Genomic DNA, 21673 nt, shown 5'->3' with positions numbered 1-21673 from the left:
GGGTCAAAAAATCCAAAAAGCTCTCTCAAAAAATGGAAATTTGCTACACAAACTGTATCTCATCCATCAACTGCCTACTGACAGCCATTTCTATAGTCCATATTATCAGGGCAGTTGAAGAAGATATTCTAAACATTTCAGGCAAAAGTGCTTGGAAAGCCCTAGACCCTGAGGAGATATTCTCTGGCATACTGAGAAAAAAGGCCAGAAATAGGCCATGGATAAGTTATCTGGCCAAGACTGTTCCTGATAAAGTGAGGAAACACATGAGGTATTTTTGGAGAACACAAACTTCACTGCTTCTTCAGAAAATCTTCAGCTGACTGATGTAAGACAGTATGTGGTTTTCAGTTGCAAGCTCTGTGCCCTTGGGCAAATTAAGAGCTCCAAAATTTGCATAAATAACCCTAAACTGTTCCATGCAGAGACCATAGCCAGTACCACTGTACACCTCTTTCCACAGACTATGACCACGTTCACTGTGACTGAATCCTCTGATGATGGGAGGTTTTCAACTGCATGCCTGATTAAATGCTGCCTTCCAGAATTCTTGGATAACAGGAATTAAATTTTAATGCCCTTAATCTAGTTGACACTTTTTCATAAGCTCTTCCTCCCCTCCTTCTCCTGTGTTATAAATGACCAATTACCTAATCTAAGGTAATGCAGGCTTTGGTGGAGGCTAATGAAGATGCGGTGGGTGAGATCCTGCTTGCAGCACAGTCCCATTAGGAAAGGTTAATCACCTCCTATCTTACAATCCCACGTTTTAGCTCCAAACAGCAAGGAGGCAGAGAAAGAGGCATCCATCACATTAACCAAATAGTACAGCAAATGCCTGGCACTTGATCAGCAGTAAGGTGCTCTCCTGATGGGAAGAGGAAGACTGCAAAACAAAGACCAACAGTGACTCTCCAAGGTTGCTCAGGGACAGAGATCCCCATGTAAGAAGTAGGGAAGGGAAACACACCCAGATAACAGCTGAGATTTGTGCTTTAGAAGAGAGGCCTACATCTTCCTTCCCTGAGAAGGAGGTGCATCATTCTCTATGTGATGTTGCCCTTTCAAGGAATTAAAAACCTTGTCTCAATGAAATGCGCATAAGCAGCTGAAGGTAACCAGAGAGAAACAGTCCCAACTTACAAAGAATGAAACAAACCTTCAGTGTTATTTTATAATTCCAATGCCTCAGGAATAGCCTAGGCAATGGTGTAGTGATATCTCGTCTCCATATTCAGACTATTCATTGCTGTTCAATGTTCACCAACAAAAATAATTTATATCTAGTGAAGTCAGAATGTACGTGAACATAGAGCCAAGGGGTTTGTTTATTGCATCAAAATGACCCAGCCCTGGGTGGCTACACCTGCTTCTGTAGGTATCTAGAACGAACCTTCATGACACCAATTCATTCCATTACTAAGTCCTTACTCAAAGAAAGAATAATTTCTTTTGTGGACTGAGGCAAAGGGATGGTTGGTAGGAGGAGAGGAGACATTCCCCTAAAACTTTTGCATTCTCATTGACTACACAATAATGTTGTGTAATTACTAGAAAACATAGGGTTTTTTTGTTTGTTTTGTTTTTTGTTTAACTCTGAGGTTTTTTTCTAGAATTGTCTTCATTCATTACTATTGTGCATGACCATTAAATTTCCTTCGCATAAACAGTGAAAATCCTTCCTCCTCATCCAGAGATACTCCCAGAAAAATGAGAAATACTTTAGTTGTGAGACAGAGGTATTGCCTCCTTACTGTCTCTATATATATATCCATGGTTCCAGGTCACCTTCCTTGCTGGACCTCTTCAGCAATTAAGGTCCTTGAGTGTTCTTGCCCAGATAACACAAATACTCTCCCTTTCATCATTCGAGATATCTTACAAACCCAATTTATGCAATCAAGAATAGGTCCCATGATGTCAAAGCTGAAATAGGATCCCCTGAAACTGGTAACATGTATGGCAGAAGATAGTAAACAATTTTTTTTAGCTGTGTTTAGTCATGATCAAATTTAGGCTCTTTACAGCTCTAGAGCAACCTGTCATCAGTGAGTGCTCTATTTAGTTCGCAAAGTAGGAGGATGTTTCCATGCAGTCTAAACTTAACCTTATTTAAACAATTTCTGCTTCTCTCTACTCTTGATCGATAAATATTCAAGTGAAACATTTTATGTTAATTTCTTCTGAAGCAGAAAGGCAGACAATAGTAGCAAAAGAATCTTCTGCTTGGAATCTGAACAGTGAAGAAAACATTCAGATGGTGATCCTCTACAGCTGCCTACTTGAACTGCCACCAACTCTGACAGCTAAGGGACAAATTATGAAAAAATACAAAAGGAAACCCATACAGACAGCTGAAGTGGCAGGCAGAGGTTTAAAATTTGATCTGAGTGATCGCTTTGCAAATCTGCAGTGTATGTAAGACTAACATTAGGCACAGGAGAATAAGAAACCTAATTTAGAAGTATGAAATTGCTTTTTGAAAGGATTTTGAAAAAAGCTTAGAAATTAGCTTTTCAAAAACTCCTGTCCCAAGATTGCTTTCAAATTATTTTCTAAATACTTAACCCTTTATTTTACTAGAATAAACTTTATTTTTTCTTCTTTTTTATTAAGGCTTATTAATGTGTGTCTTTAGATGAACTAGCCAACAATGAGCATGTTTGTTTTAAGAACAAGTGATAAACTTGCATTTTATGCCCAGCTAAGTTGAAATAAATACTTTCAGGTTCTCAAGCTGTGTCTACACAGCCATACTTATCAGGCAATGTGCAGAGACTCAAAAGGACCTACTATCATACCTATTTATGGTAGAAACCAGTGTAGTTCAATGAACATATGAATGGATACGGCAAAGACACTAACTCATGGATTACAGCAGTCCAGGTGAAGATGTCCACAGCACCCCACGAGCACTAACAAAGAAGAAGAATTTGCTGCATACAAATTGCAGGGAAAAAGCTCTACATCTTCCACATGGAATGGCTGCAGTTAAACAAAGACCAGCACTAACATCACACTAAGAGACAGAACCCAGGTGCCCTCAGACAGTTCCAGCAGTCTCTGCCACAGGTGGTTTCACAGATCAAAAGGGAGAAGACAGATTTACCAGCCAGGCCAGAAGGTCCCAGGCATAGGAGTGTGGGCCTTGCTGTGCCCTGCTCCTTCAGGCAGTCATTTTCCTTAAGAAGATTTTTCCTTTTCCTTGGTGTGTGAAACAGAAGGTAATTCTCAGGTGGATTCAGAGTTATTCATAAGTGTCTTTGGATATTGCTGCAGCTGGTCACTGTGCTTGCTAGTTTGTATTGTACTGGTGAGTAAGTGAAATAATAGGGTAACTGCTACCAAGGACTTTCCTATTACAATTAGGAAAATTAGGAAGAGATACTTCCATTATCAGGTTAACAAGTTTTACTAGCATTACCAAAACATCCAGTCAAAAGCTGTAATTGGCAAATGCTAGAGATCATGAACAGCGGCTCCATCAAAATTTCCTGTTGGATTTCCAATTAAAAAAACTACAGCTTTCAGCATTTATTCGACAGCGTTCACTTACCTTAAAAATATAAAAACCTTATTCAGGTTCTGACCTCGCTTCTCTGACCACAAGCCTTAATTAGAGCCAAAAGCAAGAGAACTGTTCTGATGTTGAAGCTTTTCCTTAAGAACTTTTCAAGATCTTCCAGTTCTCCAAAACATCCCACAAAGTAACCTATGTAGTGGTCATCACAGAACAGCTGTTATTTTCTCAGAGACTGAGCCATATCTGACCAGAGGAAGGTACATAACTGATCCCAAGCTAGCTCATCTTCCCTGCCATCTTCCAACTGCTTTTTGAAGAGGAAGCCCTCTCTGACATGAAACAGCCTCACTACTTTCTGTAGCTAGCAGTTCCCAGATTGAAAAGATATATAAGACAGGAGCAACGAATGCCAAAGGAAAGTTGGAGTCATTAAAAAACAAAACAAAGAAATTAACAAAAAAACACAAGCAAACAAAGAGCAAGCATGCTTCCCAGTTTAAAAATTCTGTCTCTGGAGAGTTCAACCCCTTCTGCTCTGATGTGTCCTCCTGCTGTTTTACTGCAAGCTCTGTCAATTCACAGCTGCTGCTCTGCACAAGTCCTGGGCTGCCTTCAGAAAAAACACATGGGAGAACCATTTCCCCCACTCAAACAGCAAATCCCAAGTCAGAAAGAAGACACCAACACAGAAGTCAGAAATCTGCATTATAACAGCAATGACAAGGTGAGTCAGGGCAAAAGCTGTACTCATCAAACTAATCAGAGTAGCATCAGCTATTTCCCACACTGAACAGGTCCTGCTTTGAACTAGTCTACCTCACCCATGCCCCTGCATTCTCATCCAAAATGCTCTCAAGTGACTGGTGCATTATGATCCAGTCTGGTCCCCAAAGCTCCGTATAATCTATATGTAGTGAACACGAATCACTCAACTGGAACAGCAAGAGGAGTTATTTGCTAACATGCATGCTTTTGAGGAAGGCAAAACAACATTGTATGCAGAAAACACCTTCACAGTGCTATTCATAAAGTCTTGATCATATTTCTCAATCTCCTAAACCTTGGAGACATAACTACTACATCAAGATAAGATAACCCCAGAGAAGTATCTGGGAGGGACTCAAAGACAAAAACCTATCAGTGAAGCCCAGCTTTTATTGTTTGGTACATTTTCATAGTAGCAGAGACAGGACACTGTCTGAGACAGAGTGACAGGACACTGATTGAGAAGTGATGAGAAACACCACTTCTGAAGTTAAAAATCCCTCTGGTGTATATCTGCTGATACACAGAAGCACTTCTGAAGTTGTATCTGGGAATTAAAATTTGAATGAGAAATCAGAGATGAGCTTTGAGCATTGGAACATTTACTAGCATCTTTAAAAACTAGCTAGAGGTATTCAGATAAGAAGCTTTTCTTGCCCTGGAGAACATGCATGACATGGAAATTCCATGCCACAGCTCTTGGAGATTAACAGCTGATGGCAAAAACTGCTGCTTATATCCAAAACACATCCTGAGGTAAGAGAGTAAGAAACAATCCTTACACAATGATGTCATCAATTAGGTCCTAAGGTTCCCAAGATAAGTGAAAAGTTACAACTGTGAAAATTGTAAGATGCACATTAGGAGTCCTGCTGAAATGCCCTTAGATATTTGAAATGGAACACTGTTTCTGACTTGCCCCAGAACTGCAGTTGCTCCACATTAATCAGGACTAGACATAAGGAGTTAAAAAGTGTGGAGGGTCTCAGCCTCATTTAGGCATGTAAAGATTTTGTACCTCTTCTCTACTACTCACCTCCACATCACTTATGGGGATTTGAGACTAGATATTATAAATCAGGAATTGGCTCTCAGTCAGCATAAAAGCAGGAAAGTGCAGGTTCAAGCTTTTGAAAACTGCTAAGAACAAAAGTGGGAGGATAAGTGAGGTCAGATTGTACTTTACAGAAGCATGAGAAAATCAGAGGCAGAGCTGTGAAGACACTGGACACACAAAGATATGAGTGATAATCAGGAAGCTAAAATGGCAGACTCCAGGGACACACAATGGATGGAGAAGTCTTTCACCCCAAATATCTGCTTCTGTAAAAAAAAGAATCTATTCTACAGAACAAAGGGAAGGTCTCTATCCATAACTTCAAAATTAACTAGTAAGTTGTTTCTTTTACTTTCCACGCTGACACAAAACTCGCTTTAGCAACCCAAGAAAGGCTAATACCCTGGAAAGTTTGTCAAAGGTGACTTTTCTTTTACCCCCAAGAAGTCTCTTTCCCCCTTGTGGCAGAAGATCAGTGGACTTCAGCCATTTCAAAGACAAGGTTCCAAAGTTTCCTCCTTGCTAAGACAGTACCCTCAGTAGTGCCCTGCTCCAAATCTAACTGAAAACAGGAGAAATAACACACAAAATAACTCCCAAAACCATAAATAGGAAAGCATACGGTAAGAGAATGAGAACAGCACAAATGCTAGTTATTTTAAGTGACAAGATCACATAATTTAAGTTTCTAGGCCTGAAGCCCTGGAACATTTTGCACAAGACTTTAATAAATAAAAAAATGTGGAACTAGGCAGACCCCTGCAATATACAGACATCTTCCTGACTCAGCAAGCTATCCACAAGGAATGGCCACACACTGAGGTTTTTCTTTTTAGTATGCCTGCCCTGAAACTATGGCATCTGGAAGCAGCCTCCAGAAGGTTTCCTAAACCCTCAAGCCATGGCAAAGCTGCAGGACTCCATAAATATCAAGGAAGACATAATCTGCAGAGGACTATACAAAGCCTTAGGTGATTTTGGAAAACCTCTTTTTGAGATTAACTTGGAGAGGTGAAAAAGACAGCTGGAAGATAGAGATTATTTCTAACTTCATTTCAAGTTTTCATAATCCAAATATCCACCAACAACCGGGGAAAACTCAAAGGATTCTTGGGGTCTGTGGGTACACAGCACCATCTCGTGGAGTGAATGAAACAAGTACAAAAACCAAGGAATGATTCCAGCACTTGAGACGTCTGCAGCTTGGCTTTTTGACAGGCTGCTCTTCTAGAAGGTTAACAAATCTCTCTATCGAATTTTTGCTTTATAAAAAAAGTTCACTGCAGATCTATAAAGAACAAATGAACAACAAACAACTCCCTATTTTTATCTTTCAAACTCATCACTGTTAACATAAACACTGCAGGCCTCTTCATAAATAGAGTGTGGGCAGACAACCATCTGTACTGAATTTTATTTGCCAGCAGGCCTAGCACAGCTGTGAGCACCCTTTTCCTACAAGTCTGAATCTCATGTACTTAAGGTGGGCAAAGAAAACAAGTCTACAAATACTAAAATTTGCCAGGAATAACAACCTATACCTCTCTCTATTTAGTACTGGAAAAGAAAAAAGTCCTTTTCCATTTAGAAAAAGAAGGAAACTCAGAGAAGCAGCTATCCCACCCTTTCCAGTATTTGCTCCCAAGTATGGAGGTATGTTAACAGTGTCTGAGAAGGAACAGCTTAAGCTACCCAATGGGTTCACATCTTCGCGGCAATAAATAACGATTTCCAGAAACTACTGAAAGAATGAAGACCTGATTCATTTCTACCTTATGACAGGTAGAAATTCATCTGTGCCACAGAAAGCATTTAAGTGTCGTGACTTCTAGAGGAGCTAGGAAAATACAGGGGTCTCTGTGCAGAAGGGACGTAGTTGGTCTTATTTTCAGCTCCATCTCAATTATTGTGTTATACCCAGCTCCACTTCAGAAAATACTTCAAGATTTATTCTTAGTTCATCCTGGCCTCCTGGATGAAAGTTGTTTAAAACCAGAAAGCACTGTGTATATTGTCTACACACTTCAAATAGCTCCCATAATTATTTTATTACAGGTCTCCCAAATGGGATATTTGGGCTAAGCTTGTTCTCTGGTATGCCTAATTTAAGTTTAAATGACTTGAACTATCTATATTCCATGCATATGAGCCATCAGTAGCAACTCCACAGCCAAGTGAAGATCTCCACGAGGATGCCTCCCTTAAGAAAAAATTCAAATTTATGTTTCAAGTATCCATCAGAATAATCTCTATTTCAGCATGAAGGGGTAAGGGATTTAAGCCTCTCACCTCTTCCAAATAGGACAAATGCCACTGGTAACAAGTGCAAAAAATGGAGACAAAAAAAAGAGAATAGGCTGGTGGTTTAGGTTTTGGGGTTGTTTGTTTTGGTTGTTTGGATTTTTTGAGGTTTTTTTTCCTGACAGTACAAACACTTAACTCCTATGATTTGTGTTAAACAATGTGAAGCATAGACAATTCTGACTGATGTCAGTTTCCAGCATTCAAGTAACTATAACAAGATAAATTCTCAGGATAATCTCCATGTGGCAGCACTATATGCTTCAGCATCATGTGGCATGTAGGATTAACATGATGCCTTGCCTAGCTCAAAGTACTACACAAATGTACACAACTCAGCAATAGTTCACTCAGGTATTTCAGATATCTGTGCATGGCAACTCATCCAACAAATGCATACTCTGCACAGCTGATACTACCATTACAAGACATCAAAATCATGCCCTATTGGGTAACTTTACATGCTTCTGTAAAATATTATGCCCATTGAACTCAAGACAGATACTGGTATCTCTGCCTCTCACACACACGTACAGTACTCAAACAGATTTTTCTCTTGTCCCATATCACACAGCAGGAGTGCCTACAACTATTTGCTGGCAGTCAGATTCACAGACACTGCTTCTGAGAACTTGGGCTCATTCTCACAGAGCCAGATCTGCTCAGCTCATTCTGCACTGGTAACAGAACCAATCCAGTGTTACAACAGCAAAGTAGGAAAATGAGCCTGCTGACATCAGCAATAGTGCTGCCTTCTGTAACATGCAGCTGGCTTGGATCCATAATGTAAACCCTGGTGCACAAGCACTTTTTGTGACAGTCTGCATACCCAAGTGAAAGGCACCTGATGGCTGAAGTCTTCAGTATGAAAAAGAAATAACAATTTAGCCCGCTCTTCAGCATTTTGTGGTGTTAAGCTATGAAACTATCTGTGACGGATGAACTGTTAAAGACACAGATGCTTCTGTGGGAGCTATAAATTGTATGATGGATGGCTTGTGATATTGCTATCTATCTTCATCATTTGCCTGAGATCAGAGGGCAGAAATGTAACAGAAAGAAGGTCATTTAGTACAATCTGAAAAAGAAAAAAAAATGAAAGACGATAAATATGACAGATGTTTATGGGAAGCCAGCAAACCTGACACCAGTTTTGCTGTGGTCAAGCACTGCAAATAGGTTTCAGACCAGAGACAAGAGGAAGAATAGAGCCCCAACCACATTTCCTTCAAAATAAATGTTGGAGTCTCTCTGGAAGAAAAATATGCTTTTATTTGGCAGTCATATTATTAAAGTCAGACTCTAGTCAAGACATTCTGGTCTGGAGGTCAGTTATCTTATCTGAGACAGTTACTCAATAGACATGAGCACAACTACTCTCACATTAAGGCTAGAGACACCTGAACAAAAGCTACAAAGATCAAACTCTGCTTTCATAGGGATGGAGTCATTTTCACATCTCTTTCCCCATCCTGCTCAAGACCACGCTCCCAAGCACTGCTGGCAATATACAGAAAGGCACATCCTAGACTAGGGAGGCCACCACAAGCCTATGCTGCTTATCTCCAACACAGAGATCATGAGGAGCCTCAGGAAGTCTCAGCCAGTAGCTTATTAAATAATAAACCTAGGCAGAGGAGGATGAACTAACTTAGATCAATGCTTTTAAACTAAGATTAGTTGTCTTCTTTCTCAGGATTTTAGGCATTTTCTGCTAACTTGCACAATGAATTCATCCTTATGATGCAGTCAATAAATCCTGAGCTTAGTTTTGAAAATAATTAAATCAACCACATCCTACTTTTTTATTCCTTCCTATTTTCTGTTCAAAGCTATTCCAAGACTTTCACTGAAATATGCAAAGTTTTTCTTGCCCTAAGTGTGCAGTTTTCGTCAATTAAACTACCGCCCATGAAAAATTTTCACCAGCTCTGTACGCACCCAAGACTTTGAAATGAACTAACGTTCACAGATTGGAAAGCTTTTTCATCTGCAGACAGCTGTTAGCTAACTGGAGTTTTGGTTAACACTTACATCCCAATAGAATTCAAATCATATGATTATTCTTAGGGTTTCTTACTAAAAAGCCTAATTCCTCCCGCAATCAGAAAAGTTATTTTTTGTCTCAAAATCTCTAAGGACAGCAAAAGGCAACTGAAGTCCCAGACTCCTCTCCCAGCATTTGCCAAGGCCTCAGATGTCAGTACACAATGAAACACCTCCACAAAGATAAATTAAATCCATCAAAATGTGCTCCCCTGTGCAAAGCTTGTTTCACAGGTACCCAAGCAGCCAATTTCAATCTGCCCCTCAGGGATCATTATTAAGATAACTGTAATTAAGGTTTTTCATCTAATCCCCAATGTTCTACAGCTGAGATTATATACCAGCTCCTGGGTAACAAGATTGCAACATAATAAAGCTATGTCCCTATTGCAGCTAAACTCCACTGGAGATCAATAGTAGCCTTCTGTCAATGACAGGAAATAATTAGTACATTAGGCAGCTCCGATAGTGAACAAAGAATCTCCTTCAGGACCTCTGACTCCTCCTGCCTTTGTTTTTCTGTTAACAATTTCCACTGCAAAACAACAAATAAGTATAAAAGATGCATCTCTTGATCCCTACAGACCCCAGCTTACTCCCTTAGGTAGCCCCAGACGTGCAGGCTCAAAAATCAGAAGGAAGAAAAAAGTTTAAAAATTCCGGTACTGCCTGTCTGCATGTTGGCATTCTCTCAGCTACCCACACTGTAAATATTTTATGACATAGATTTGCCCACCTAATGACTGTAATCTTAAAGGTAGCTTTTAGTCTAAGGTCTATAAAAACAATATATATGAATCTTAAAAACAAAACAATTAGGCATATTTGATATGGGGACTGAGAATCCCATAACAGATTCTGATCTGCAACTATTGGCATAAATGAGAAGTTACCTCATTGAATTAAAATAATTACTTTGTATTTATAAATGTTACTGCAAATGAAGTCTAGTCTGTAAAATAGAAAATATTTACTTCAATCCTCATCTATTTGTTCTCACCCAATAATGTAGGCTTCTCTTTGTAAACTGTTCTCTATGTACACAGCCTGAAAAACAAGCAATAATCACCTTGAGGACCCTAGAGGAATAAGGAGGCAATACAGTGTGTGCTATGGCAAACAGCTCTATGCTGTCTGGAAAGCACCAAGTGAACCCTACCCCATCTCATTAACACCATTACACCCCACTTATCACTCATCAGATTCAGATCAATGGCTTAAAAGCACACATATATAACTCAGCTGAGTGCTGCAAAGATGGGAGAGCACACAAAGCCCAGGTGGGACAAAAAACAGATTAAGGATTATTGCAAGTTAGAGCTTCCATCCAGACCGTAAGCCCAACATGGAAATCATATTTTCATAATCCACAGTGCAATTTACAACAGACTCATAGGGGATTGGAGGGGATGATCAAAGCCAGCTGGGTGTTCACCCGGACTAGTGACTGGGTATCCCTGCTGCAGATCAATTGCAACAGCTAAAAGACCAAACAGATTTTTCAAGGTTTTTTTTCCCTTCTCTTCACAAGAACAGGTACTATCTGCATACCACATGGCACTCAAAATACCTCATGCTGATGAAACCATAGCAGGTGTGAGATTATCAAAAGTATTTGAACAACACAATTGAGGACAGAAGTTTCATAGCATTGTGTGGGGAAAATAATCCATTTAATATAAAAGTCCTCAAGCACAGGGTGATTTTTGCCTTTAAAATCCAACTCTACATACATTTTTCATTATCTTCCAAATTCAGTTCTGTACTATCTACTGTGAAGAAGCTATAATAAGAATCTTTAAAGACTAAAATTGATGGTTGAAGACTTTTTGTATTTTTCTGAGTTTTTACATTTTCTGCTTCTCAAAACAAATATGAACATCTGGAGGATATTACAAAGAAAATGCTAAATTTAAAATTAATCAAATCATTGTTGCACTTGACAATTTAGAACACTTAATTTATTATCTTACGTTCAGTCAAAAGATGTGCTTACAGATCATCATCGCCAAATGGAGCTTGGGGTGACAGAACAGAGACTCTTATTCTGCTGTACAACATTTCTGTTTCTGCTGCCAACTTACATCAGTGTCTTATCAGTGATTACACCCTGGGTGTGCCATTACTGAAGGAACAGCTTCTAAGGCCAAATTTCTCATGGGGCAAAATACATAGGACACAGTACCACTTGATCAGCTACTTTTAAGTTGAAAAGTGAAAATTATTGTCATGACTACCAAAGAGCATCAAGTTAAAGAAAAAGACTGTCAAAGGGAGTAGAGATCACAAGGAACAAAATTATGGCAAGAGCTTTCTGTGACATGCTAATGAAAATGGCATAGCTGCTGAACAGCATCGGGAAGGGAATTAACTGCTTGAACTGTTCAAAGGCTGATAACAGGCTGTAATCACTCCCACCTGCAAAAAGTCTCTCTCCTTCCATGCTACTGAAGTCCGTAGCACGGCTGGACCATAGCTCATGTGCTGACAGCAGCCAGGTGTGCACAGATATCAATGACTGATTACAACTCTCATTCTAAATGCTCCTTCTGCCAAGCTGTTGAAGCAATCGTAATTAAATTACTCACTAGAGACCTAGCTGCATTTTGGGGAGCACAAAAGGATAAAGCTGGCTAGCTTTCACTACTAAAAAAAGGAAATACTTTCCTGTCAGGGCACCTTGAGAAGCTGAAAGGTGCAGAAGAAGCAGTTTCAAAAAGCACCTGTCACTCAAATTCCCTCTTTCTCCCACAAAAACAGGGACAAATTTCTCCCTCTAATGTTGGCAGCACTGCCCATTCCAGATGACTCCCAAAGGGAACATGGGGCAAACAAGTTCTTGATCTGCAGTCTGATCTGATGTTTAGCAGCTGTTACTCAAGGGAGGGAAAATGCCTTTCAGTACACTGAGAAGAATGAGCATTCTTAAATCACTGAAGAGCTAAGGCCATTACGTAGTGGGCTATTACTAACCATCAGAAAAGTGCATGGTGCTTAAATAAGAAGTAGCACCAGTTCCTTGCCCTAAAGATGTTACCTTTCTTGGACCTGCAGAGCAAATTAAAGTAAACAGTGCTAAGAAGGATGAAAGCAGGGTTCACAACTCAAATCACATTGGTACAATTTACATCATGTACTAAAATACAGAGTTACATTTCCCTTCTTTTTATGCCCATTCTCAGAAGATATGGTCAGAAGACACCAAAGGCTTAAGTTAGGAACTGAAAATGAGCCATCAGCCAGAAAACATTAGTTATAATAAAGGAAAGACCACTAAGTAAGCAAGAAGAAAGCATGAGGAGAGAACTAAGAAGTAGGCAGAGTGTCTGACCTGTTGTAATGAAGTATGATTCACTCAAGATAAATCAGAGGTGACTCTTGCTTCATGTAGGATGGATGTCTCTGTAGTATCAAAGGCAAATCCCCAAGCATGCTGATATTTAAACAGCTGACTGGTTTAGCCATGCATGACTAATGAAGTCTATGCAGATTTATTTTCTACACACTAGCAACCTCTTGCTCTCTGACTCAGTAAGTGAGTAAGCTGGGCACATTAGAAACAAATGGGTGATAATTAAACATGAACAATGAAGAGTGTTTCTGTAAGTAAATCAAGCTGAGTTTTTGGCATTGACATTAAAGGAGGTCATGAATTCTGGACAAAAAATGGCCCAGATGGTGAAAAACACAAAATACTGAGACAGAGGGAATAGGGCTCATCTCCCAACTGGGGCTCTGAATCCTGCAATGGAGAGCACGAGTTGTAACTGCTCAGTGACTCACAAAGTAAATTTGGGGTGCAAATGGCTCATGAGCACATCAGAATAACGCCATTATCATAAAGGAATGGTTACTTATTTAGTCATTTGCCCTGCTAGTAGTTTCTTCTAATGACTATTCTGCTATGCTATTTAAGCAGGTGTGAGGGAAAACAGTTCTGCAACTGCAACCTAGTTTACAGACTGTGCTCCAGAAGCATCAATACACTTTCATACTCATTCAATTACTTTGTAGAGTGCAAAAAAGAAGGCATTAATAAAGAGGGATGGGTCTGCTCTGACAACCTTGTATTTCACACATGTGGGGCTAAGGCCAGCTTCAATCTTCCTTAATCAATCAAAAACACTCAGTGCTTTACTCTAAAGCATTTTTCTCAAACAATTTTTGCTAATTTTGATATCCTTCCTTTTATGTCAAGTAAAAAAACTATTTTGGCTAGTAAGCCTCACTCACTATTATTACATAACTGAAGTTATCAAAAGCTCTCCTTGTGATGATGCTAAATTAATGAACAATGGAACAAAGTCTCCATACCTCTCTTTCCCTCTAATCCTTCCCTCCTCAAAATGTGACTCACATAAAGACAGTAAAAGTATATAAGTTATACATCACATGCAAAGGGATTGTGGAAAAAAACATAACCTATTGCACCAAAAAAACCCCAACAGCCTTGTCTACTACTTCTCTCCCAGACAAAAGCAAGCATCACTCAGCCAAGCAACCTCATTGGAAGGTTACTTAGGAACAGGATCCTTGAAAAGCATGGAGACTGGAGGCATATGAAGATACCAACACAAGAGAAGAAAAAGCTTGGGCTGCCTTTTCTCTTTACCGATCAAATGGAAAAGTTGTTTTTAAACCAGGTGTTTTAAACCAGGCTATTACAACACAAAGTTTATAAATAAATGAATAAATAACCCCTCTAAAAAGACAATCACTAGTCGGCAGATGGATTTAACTGTTTCAACAATAACATAAAACCTGTTTGAAAAGGTGATTTATACTCTGCTTGCACAAGTCATTGCTGCAAATCATTGATTTTTCACAGATAAACACCTCCACTAATACATACTTGTGTCACCCTGGCAATTGCTCTTGGAAAGCTTGACCCTCAGTGTTACTCATCTGCATGAAGCACTGAGGAAAAAGCAGCATTTTCTATTATCTAGTTTGACAAGGATATACCATTTGCATTTGCTAGATTGCCTAACAGGCAGCATTGGCATTCTCTCTTCTGCAGAAAATGTTATTGTTTCATCACATACACAAGAATGTGAATTAATAAAAGAATCTGTAAAGCTGTTCATAGACAATAGTTAAAATACAGGTCACTTCTCAGGTAGGTTGGAATGCTCAACTCTCATGTTTTTATCACATTTCATGGTTAACATTAGCAGGATGGAGTACACCCCAGATGCAAGACACTTTCACTAACATCGTGCGTTAACTTTACTTCTGCTACCTTACATGCTTAAAGTTGTACATTTGAACAGTTTAAGCTAAAGCTTGGCATGCCAAGCAAGTATTATATTTCTAATATTAACTGCAGTACACTAACACTGACTTCCTACATCTTAGAGTAGTATGTAGATTCTTAAAATAGGTTGAAAGCCCACACTGAATGTGATGCTGAAATGATTAAAACATCTATAAAGATTGAAGACCATGGAACAACTTCAAAAATTTGAGACTGTATTTTAAATGACATGGAAAATAGAACCAGTATATCCTGAATAGCATTATTGCTTCTATTTCTACCTTTCATTTCAGATGCTAGTACTGGCCAGTGTGAAGGGCAAACCTTTAAATTCACTTTTGTACAATGGATCTTCTCGAATAACTTGAGGAGAGGGAGTGTCTGTGGATTTTTCCTGTGTTTGGTTTTTTTAAACATCAGTACAGTTGTACTAGTCAGAATGAAGCATATTAAAACTGAATTTATGCCCCCATAGCTCCCATTAATTCCTTATTCCGAAGCATCTTGATTACTACAAAGTAAAGAACATCTAAAACAGAGCTACAGACAAACAGCTAAAAGGCTATATCATCATTTCCATTAGGAATTTAAATTCTAGTCTTGTTAAGCAATACTGGTGAATGGATAAACATGTCTATAGGTTTACAAAATGCATCTCTGTCACCTCTGAAGGGTGAAGGGGAATTACAGGTGCTTTCTCAACATCCTTCAGAAACAGCAGTTCCAAGCCATTTGCATCTGAATTAGGAAGTTTAATGGCCTAGTCCTGGGACAAAAATTAAAAAGGAAAAGCATATTGGTGCATCAAACTTTACTCAGCATTGATAAGACTGAATAGCTTTGCAAAGTTTGCTCTAGCAAATAATAAAAAAACCCAAGCATAAATCACACCTACCAATAGTTAATTAGGGATAATCTAGGAGATCAACAAGAATAATTGAAGAGAACACCATACTTTCCATTTATCCGTCTCAGAGGCACAGATATATTCTTCATCAAACACACAAAAATGCAAATTTCCAGCGTGGACAACTGACTTGATTAACGTAAATAAAAATGCAAAATATGTACAGTAAGTCAGCCTTTCGCTATCATTTTCAATGCATAAAACTCGACCTGTTCCATTTACTTCAATATTCCATATTTACACCAGTGGGAGACCACCAATTGCTCATAAGGTAGAAATAGCCATCTACTAAATAAATAGAATGGACTGCTGTGGCCAAAAAAAAGTTCTACCAAAGACCCTGATGCATTTCTAAATAAAAGGCCCCAGGTTACACAGAAGGTATCTCCCCTTGCCATTACTTGCACTAAAACCCAGACTAGAGTATTTGCTTCAATCGATAGATGCCTGTACTTTGATTAGCAACGACATCTAAAAGGTAGGAAGGAACAGGACTTTAGCCTTCTCAACTACACACCCACAATGTATCTTTACTGTATCAGGAAGCCAGGAGTAAAAGTCTATTTCCAATGTCATGATACATGACAAAGACAAAATCAAACAAACAAATAAAACCCACAAAAAATGTCATACGCACTTTTTGAAGGTCCAGGATGAAGTCTTGTCATGTTCCAGAAGGACTCCACACGACTTACCTTTCCAGATCACTTTGAAACCCATATCCTTCTGCCCATGTTTGTCAATTACCAGCCAGGCCTGGTAAGTGGAGGCTGGCTCCTACACTGCCCACAACACCCCCACTCATTTCAAGCTCCTTTCTCAGCGTTATTTCCAGCTGCCAGCTCTAAAAATCAGCAAGAAATCCCCAATTACAGACACAGGAACCTGACTCTTCATGATACTTCTGGGCCTTTTCTAAGCCATTAGCAACAGCTTAGCAAGGGCACAGCAATGTTCTGGAGTTGTGAAGCCAAATACATTAGAAACAAACCCCACAGTATCAATAACCTAAGAGATTTCCTGGATATGTATTTAAATGCAACCCAACAGAATTCAAAGTAGTGTTTCTTTCACACATTTGTGTGCTACCCTTAGCAAGTCTAAACTGATTGACTGAACGAGTAGTTTGACAGTGGGAAAGTGGGTGTCCAATTGATAAAAGCAAACCAAAATAAAAATGCAGAAAATTGGCACCAGATCTTGGGACTCCAATATGAAATGCTTCTTCTGGACCCAAAGGAAACATTCTGAATTCCAAAGCAATCCAAAACCAGACATAGCATTACAGTCTATGAATCTGTGTCAGTAGTACCTTGTTTATATAGCCCCTGTCAAAGTATGAATGCTGATAGGTCTTTCCAATATCTGTTTGAGAGAAATATGCTGGAAGAAATGGGAGACCAACACAGACAATATTACATATTATGAATGACTCAGAAAAGCAGGCATTTTGGCCTTCAGCAGAGATGGACTGTCACCATATGCTACACAGCCTGTCATATGTGCCATCAATTCAGTCATGTCTCAGATTTTTAGGGGAAGGCTTGCAGATATGACAATGCTGTGGCACCAGTATTGCATGGACCTTGCTGGTACCACTAATTAAGTCTACCACAGATACCTTAACGAAAAGCAGTTTTTTCTATGTTTAAAATTTATACAGTCAGTGAACCAAATTATTGAAGCCTACTGTTACATTTACTACAGCACTCATGATGTATTCCTTTGTTCCCTGCCTTTGAGCAAGTGAGGGAGAAGGGGGCAGTCACCTCAAATAAGAGAAGCAGGCAGACAGTAAAGCTGAAGTGATCTGTTCCCTCCAGGCAGGAGCAAAGGCCAAACCATGATGAGCAGAGGGAATGTCAAAAAGCTGATTATCTGCCCCCTAAAGGCAGACTTAAGGGGTTTGTTGAATTATTTTATCAGACATCCTAGTACTACTTGGCCAAGAACATTCAATGTTTTGAGATTAAGCAAATCAATACCAAGAACCACAATGGTTCTGCTGTGTATTTAACTGATTGCTGGTTTTAAGTGAACATTCTCAGAAACATTACTCAGCATTTCAGCATACAGCTATTTCAATCGAAGACTAGAACACTGCTATCTAGAACACTATTCATTTTACATGCATTCCATGCCTTTTTCACCAAGGTTTGAATGAAAATCTCAAAGCATAAGTCAGTACACAAAACCTAGACATTTTTTACCTATGAAAATATTACATACAATATCTGCAAAGTCATTCCTGGTTTCTCTAAACCAGGAATTCCATTAACATCAATTACCACTATTGGACTGGCAAAGTTAGCATTCAAAAAGAAGAGGAGGAAGAAACCAAAAACCAAAAAACAGCAAAACAAAACCCATACATGTTGAATTGCATATTTTCATTTTAAGCAGAAAAAAAGATAACCTGTTGTAGGCTTTAAAGAAATTTCCAGGAAAAAAGTTTGGATTCGACACTGGGAAAGTTGTATTGCAACTGAAAGAGCAATGAATCATGTGTTTTCTGTACTCTCATGTATCAGAACTCACAGGTCACTAATGCACTGAAAAGTCTACTTACGATCATTACACTGGCTCCCAGAATATGAAGTCATGGAGCAATCACAGGTGAAGCCTTCCCACTGCTGATTACAGATGCCCTGATTCGCACAGGAATCTTCCTGGCAGGTAGTGCTCGGTCCTGGAGAAAGGATGACAAGAAAAGAGTGAAATAAAGCTGAGAGAATCACCAGGTCAGGCCCACAATATCTTCAATTAATCACTACCATGACCATCAGGATCCTCATGCAGAAGAGAGAAAGCACTAACCAAACACTGTTCCACTGCTGGACGTGCAAGAAACTCAGGTAAAAAGACACAAAGACAGTGTACACCTCACAAGAAAACACCAAACTGTAACACAGAGCAAGGAAGAGGGAACAGCAACATATTCCCTCTTAGGCAGGCCCAACTCATATGTTCCCAACTTGCTCAAAGAATTTTACAGTAAAACAGGGGTGATGCCAGGCCAACAAGCATGGTCAGGTTGTTGTGCTTCCCTAGAAGTTTGATCCCCTTATAGAAATGAAAGCTAATTAATAGGTCCCTGAACAATGCTTCATCATACCCAAAGAACACTGATAATGTAGATTCAAACTGAAACTTCAAACTGAAGTTTTGAAGCCTCAGCTGGCTACAACTTGGCTTCATAGATTAATAGAAGTCAGCCAAACAAAAACCAAACACTCTGACGTATTATATAGGTTCCTCTGGAAACACGCTAATAAAGTCCTCAGAAGGGCATGACATTTATCCACAACACTTCTCTTTTTTGACTGCTTTCCATGCTTTTGGTGGAAGCAGAGAAGGAAGCAGCCACCACTAACAGAACAGCCTTTCATTGTTCTGTGATTTGCAGCTAACAGTTGCTATCCTACTCAGGTAAGCCTTGCAAAGACAAACTCCAAGAAATAGGCAAAAAAGTAATCTTCAGATCAGTGAGACTCTGAATTACAGCTACTGTAATCCACAAGGAGGTAGTTGGATTCTGAATCATCTGAGAGCAGGCATGAAGCTGCAAGTCATACATCACAAGAATATGAGTTCACAAGTTACCTCCTGGGTAAGTATTTTATATATTCAGCCTTCTAGACAAAGGTATGTCGCTCCTGTTGTGCAGGTTTTTAAATAAAATGTACATATACATTTGACATACCTACTGTGCTATATCCTGTATGTGTTGGAAAAGAAGAAATGAAAGAAATAAAGAAGATAATAAAGTATCATCTGGCTAGGCTGCCTGAGATCAGTTCATTAGCCACTTTTGGTCTAGAAGAATACCATAAGGACAAAGAAATAACTGTTTAACCCATCCCAGCATCCTTCTTCAGTCTTTGCTAGCAACAGCAACTCCACAAGACTCAGTCCTTTCCTTATTTCTTCATCACATCAACACTACCATCTGTGTTTTATAGATTAGATAGGACAGACCAAAGCAGAGACAGCATTTTTAGATATTTTAACATAACATGAAACCCTTCAACCGTCCATAGTGATTTCACTAATTATTCAGCATCTTTGATACTGACATTGCACACCTGGGCTCTTCCATATTTACAAGCCCTTGCAGAACCCATATCTAACTGCAAGTCCCATGCGAGGCCACGATGCTCCCAACAATTCAAAGACCAAGCCAGGAATGGACCCTTAAACCTTTGGTGCAGAGTTTCTGCTCTCCCCACCAGACCACCTTTCCTCACTGAAAGAACAGAATGGATGAATTTCGGTAGTTTTTCAGCTATCTGCATTTCTTTACATCTCTCCTGCAATGAGAATGAACATGTGACTTGGTAAGTAGAGTTTGACTGAACATTAACAAAAACCTGAGCTTCTTCCAGAATTTACACTGTTATAAAAAACCAACCAAACAAACAAATCCCAAAACCTCTACGTAGAAGCATAAGTGAGGTTAATAGAAGACGACAACAAAATCCCTAAAGGAAAGTTCACCTATTGAAAAGAAGTGACAGCAGCAGCCACAGCAAGAAAACCCCTTGTTGCCATGCTGAAAGAAAGTTGAGCAGCATTTTTCAACACTTTTCTCCTTTCCCCCACCTCTTCTTCTCACCCACCTGACTCTCATTTGCAGCCATATGAATCCCAGTGGTCTCAGTGGTACAGTGTGAAATTAACAGATCACTTCTAGATTAGAACAGAGCTGACAGACTTTCCAGTGTGGGCGGGCAGGCACATGTATATACAGGCCTCCCTCCTGCCTTTACTCTTGTAAAAATCATGGATATAAATAAATATACCTGTGCATCAGTTGGTGGTCTGATATTTGCTGCAGACTTACTCTGGCCAAGAAAAAGAAGGGATAATATTTAACAATCTGAAATAGAATATTAGTTGTCATTTTGCCTAAAATGTCTCAATTATCTGAGGATAAGGAATGAGGAACAGATACCTCTCCTGCACATTACTACCCCACTATCTAACCTCTAACATCAATCATGAATGCCAATACTCCTAGAGGTATAAACAAGCAAGGTATCTATGCCTATGTTTTAAAAATTAAACCAGAAAGCAGCTATGACTCTATGCAAACTTGCTACAGCCTCAACTATATTTACAGAGAAGCAGAGCAGAACACCATTTTCAACAACAATTCTCCACTTTTCCTACATTCTTCTGAGAATGCTGGACTTGACAATGGGCATATCCTTTGTCTAGATGCTGCAAGAGAGCAGACTCTGTTCAAGGAATAAGACTGCATGAGGCCCAGTACCTTGACTTGAAGTCTTCATATGATAGAGCCCAGAGAGCCAAAGCACTTGAATTCATGGCCTGTATTATGGTATCTGAATTGTATTGAACAGAAATCAGCTGTGAAGATGGGAACAGCACTTTCAGCAGCCAGAGGGGGAACAAAAAAGGAAAAAGAAAAAACCACAACGATGAGGAATTTTGAAAGCCTGACAATACCACAAGGAAGCTTGAAGCCTGATCTGCCATCTTTAGAGTCGGTCGTGACAGCACAGCATAGATGCTGGGTACTTGGCCTCACTTCTTAGTACTATGGGCCATTTGAATCATAAAAGGATCGTTGTCTCAGAGAGTTCATCTACGCCTGCTGCTAACAGTCACTGCCTGATGTCATAATCCTCTGTGGCAACAGAATTTTCTTCAGAGCAACTAATAGGGATGTCACAGGGAATTAGGATTTTGGATTAGGGAGCAAAGTGACAGAAGCACAGGAAGGATTATAAAACATGAAGATTGTGCTACCACGCACATGCCCTTTAGTGCTAACGAACAAGGAAAGAAGAT

General features: G+C 39.4%; 1 protein-coding gene across 14 annotated transcripts in view; it reads right to left on the bottom strand.

Annotated features, from left to right (window-relative positions):
• Nucleotides 1-21673, bottom strand: part of NRXN3 (neurexin 3) — a 964190-nt gene that overhangs the window by 499182 nt on the left and 443335 nt on the right. For all 14 annotated transcript variants that reach the window (XR_004060782.1, XR_004060783.1, XM_030949965.1 and 11 more), the window contains one exon: nucleotides 18426-18545. Coding sequence is in view for 12 of the 14 variants with exons in the window: in XM_030949965.1 (XP_030805825.1) it covers nucleotides 18426-18545 (120 nt within the window). In the remaining 2 variants the exon portion in view is untranslated. The remainder of the gene's footprint in view (nucleotides 1-18425; nucleotides 18546-21673) is intronic.

This window comes from Camarhynchus parvulus, chromosome 5, assembly GCF_901933205.1.
Source record: "Camarhynchus parvulus chromosome 5, STF_HiC, whole genome shotgun sequence".
Classification (NCBI taxonomy): Eukaryota; Metazoa; Chordata; class Aves; order Passeriformes; family Thraupidae; genus Camarhynchus; species Camarhynchus parvulus.
Note: the sequence above shows the minus strand (reverse complement) of the source record. Positions and strands in the feature narration are given on the sequence as shown.